Source organism: Geospiza fortis, unplaced genomic scaffold (genome assembly GCF_000277835.1).
Source record: "Geospiza fortis unplaced genomic scaffold, GeoFor_1.0 scaffold425, whole genome shotgun sequence".
Classification (NCBI taxonomy): domain Eukaryota; kingdom Metazoa; phylum Chordata; class Aves; order Passeriformes; family Thraupidae; genus Geospiza; species Geospiza fortis.
Window position 1 is genome coordinate 1,776,997 of NW_005054387.1, and position 3,537 is coordinate 1,780,533.

The 3,537-nt window shown below is 43.7% G+C and overlaps 1 protein-coding gene across 3 annotated transcripts in view; it reads left to right on the forward strand.

Moving 5' to 3' along the window:
* KCTD7 (potassium channel tetramerization domain containing 7) overlaps nucleotides 1-2,808 on the forward strand; it is an 8,890-nt gene extending 6,082 nt beyond the window's left edge. For all 3 annotated transcript variants that reach the window (XM_031060656.1, XM_031060658.1, XM_031060657.1), the window contains one exon: nucleotides 25-2,808. In XM_031060656.1, the coding sequence (XP_030916516.1) occupies nucleotides 25-401 (377 nt within the window). In that variant the 3' untranslated portion in view covers nucleotides 402-2,808. The remainder of the gene's footprint in view (nucleotides 1-24) is intronic.
* The last annotated feature ends 729 nt before the right edge of the window (nucleotides 2,809-3,537 follow it).

Here is a 3,537-nt window from a genome sequence, read left to right on the forward strand (position 1 = left end):
ACCCTCAATCTGTGTCTTTTCCAGACCACCTGGAGCGGATAATCGAGATCGCCAAGCTGCGAGCCATGCAGAGGAAGGCCAGGTTTGCCAAGCTCAAGGTGTGCGTGTTCAAGGAGGAGATGCCCATCACTCCCTACGAGTGCCCCCACTTCAACTCCCTGCGCTTCGAGCGCAGCGAGAGCGAGGCCAAGCTCTTTGAGCACCACTGCGAGGTGGACGTGTCCTTTGGGCCCTGGGAGGCCGTGGCCGACGTCTACGACCTCCTGCACTGCATCGTCAGCGACCTGTCTGCCCGCGGCATCACCGTGGAGCACCAGTGCATCGGCGTCTGCGATAAGCACCTCATCAACCACTACTACTGCAAGCGCCCCATCTACGAGTTCAAGATCACCTGGTGGTGAGCAGGGGGCACAGCAAAGGGTCAGGGGACTCCCCAAGGACAAATGTGCTTTCAGGGTCACCTGGTGGTGAGTATGGTGGCACATCGAGGGGTGAAAGGATCCTAAAGGACAAATGTTCTTTCAAGATCGCCTTATGGTGAGTGTGGTGACATAGCAAGAGGTGAAAGGACTCCTAGAGGACAAATGTTCTTTCAAGATTGCTTCGTGGTGGCACTGAGGGGTGAAAGGACTTGTAAAGGACAAATGTTTATTCAAGATAATCTGCTGGTGAGTTGTGTTGGCACTGAGGGGTGAAAGGACTTCTAAAGGACAAATGTTCTTTCAATATCACCTTGTGGTGGCACATCGAGGGGTGAAAGGACTTCTAGAGGACAAATCTTCTTTCAAGATCACCTTGTGGTGAGTGTGGTGGCACTGAGGGGTGAAAGGATCCTAAAGATCAAATGTTCTTTCAAGATCACCTTGTGGTAGCACTGAGGAGTGAAAGGATCCTAAAGGACAAATGTTCTTTCAAGATAACCTTGTGGTGAGTGTGGTGGCACTTAAAGGACAAATGTTCTCGGCAGTTGCCTTGCTGCTCACATTCCTTGGGATCAGCCTGCTGGCAGGGGTTGGGAAAACCTCTGGAAACTTGAAAAACCAGCCTGAAATCAGACTGTTGGCTCAGGTACCTTAACGAGGCACAAAACAAAATCACCTCATGCAAAGGACGGAGGGGAGTGGCTGAACATCTGCTCAAAGGTGCCACCAACCACGTGGCTTCAGGATGGAATTGCAGATTTTTCCTGCATTTTTGGGAATCTGGGGTGCTACTAAAGCTGACGTTTCAGTTTTACCCTCTTAGAAATGTTTTAGTTCCTCCTTCAGCTTTATGAAGTTTGAGTCACACCCAACACAAAGATCTGGAAATGTCATTTTGATGTACTAGATAATTAAAAAAAAAAAAGGAATATTCCTTATATATTATTAATTGTTGTCAGGGTTAAGCTGTATTTCTTTTTTAATTAAGAATCTACGTTGTGAATTATAATGTTGTACTTCAATTATTTCTGTTGTTATCAAAAGGAATAGCAGATCTGGAATATATTCCTTAATGCTTTTAGGAATAATAACTGTTCATGGAAGACTTGTGCCTGTTTTTAGCCTTAGAAATTTTAAATGTTTACAATATCTACAAAAAAAAAAGCTCTTTAGAATCAGGTCATTTGCAAAGGCTTTTGGTAAATGAGAAAACCCTGTCTGTATGTTCCTATTAGCAGTAGTAAGAGGAATATTTAATGTATATTATTTTATTACTGACTCTTTTTACATTCTGTGATATTAAACTTTATTTTAAAGTCAGATGATATTAGACAAGTGCTTCCTTCACCTCACCTTTTTCAGACAATTAAATCTTAATTTTATCCTTCTTCTTGACCCTTCTTGGTGTCATAGAAGGAAAAACAAAATTCAAACTTCATATTCAGATACTTCTCCACTCTAAAGCAGTAGGAAATTCCTTTCCATGCTGGAAGAGGCAGCCACTGCAGAATCATACTTTCTTCAGAAGGTCATTTTTGTACTTCTGACACGAGCAACCACATCCCAAATTTCAACTACTGAATTCAGCCCAAAACTGAGAGGGAGAAAAGTCTGAAAATCTTATTGTTTTGTGAGGTACAGAAAACCTCAACCCCCTTGGAGTGGCTACAAAATAATCTTAAAGAAAAAGGAAATATTTGTATATTGCATTCCATTGGATTAATTAAAAAGCTAATTACTGATATAATTAAAGGATTTGTAGCTTCATTTTACCCTGGACAATTTATAGACCCCACTGGCTTTAAGTTGTGGTTGGCATTACTGAGCCCTGAAGATGTTTTTAGGTTTTCACACACTGCACAGAGGACCCAAGATAGTTCTAAATTTTGGGCTATGAAAAAAAAAATCCCTCCAGTCTTTCCATTATCTTTCTGCAAAGAAGCTGATTTCAGAGGATAATTCTATCTCCTGTATATAATTCTCTAACTGGAAATCACTTTCCAGAACAGCAGTTCATAGTTCATTTTACTTACACGAGCTTAGTATAAGTTTACCTCCACTTTCACTGTGACTTTTATAAATGGATTTTGTTTTGCTGAATTATAAATTGTATGTGTCTATGCATTGTAACCCGTAATGCCTTTGAAAATCCAGCCTGGATGCTAATGATCAGGGTTTGGAATTATCTCCAAATGTGTTTTGTTAAAAATTATGTTGATGTGTGATGTTCAATACTGTGAGTGCTGCAGTGTATTATTTCTTAATACTTTTGACTTTTCAGTTCAGGTAATATACAATCTGTATGTTTTTTATTTAAAACACATAGAAGAAAACGTGGATATAAAGGTTGTGTTGTGCAATAAATTATGATACTGAAAATTTGGAATTCTGGCTCATCTGGTCTGCAGCCACTGCTGTGTCTTTCCTCACCTTCCCTGGGATTTGAGTGTCCTTTGCCTGGCTGCAAATGAAAATCAAGCCAGGAATCTCTGTCCTGGGCTGTTTTAATGGCATTCAGGTGTTTATTATCATTTCTGAGCAGAGGCACTGGAGCAGCGTGTGCTCAGGGACCGGCTGGGATGGATCATTGCAATGACTGATCCCATCCTTCCCTCCCCCCCCACCCATCCCTGTGACACAGCGCAGCAGCTGCCTCTGCTTCTGCAGTGCTCAAAAAGAACCTTTCTGCCTCTGTTCAGAAGAATTTCCCCTTGGTCTGAAGTAATCTCCTTCTGTCCATCTGTCCATCTGAAGCACTCCCTGTCTCACAGTGGGATGTCCGTGCTGAGAAAAAAAAAAAAAAAAGGAGATGGAAACAAGAACAAGCACACAACAATGTGGAATTGAGCACGGAAAGAGGAGTTTGAAAGAGCAGGGGATATTTTTATATGTCCCCAAGGCAGCTCTGGGGTGCTCGTGTGGGGCCAGGGCCGGGCCCTGGAGCCCTGAGGAGCTGCCGCGGGCTCTGGAGAAGGAAGGGAGGCTGCGGGGCCGGAATTCGCCACGCTGGGAGGGCTCCATAACAAAAAGCAGAGGAGAGGGGCTGTGGGTGCGTCCACAGCAGTAACCCGGCAGTGTGCCAGCCCCGCTCACCCTCACCCTCACCGCGCCCGGC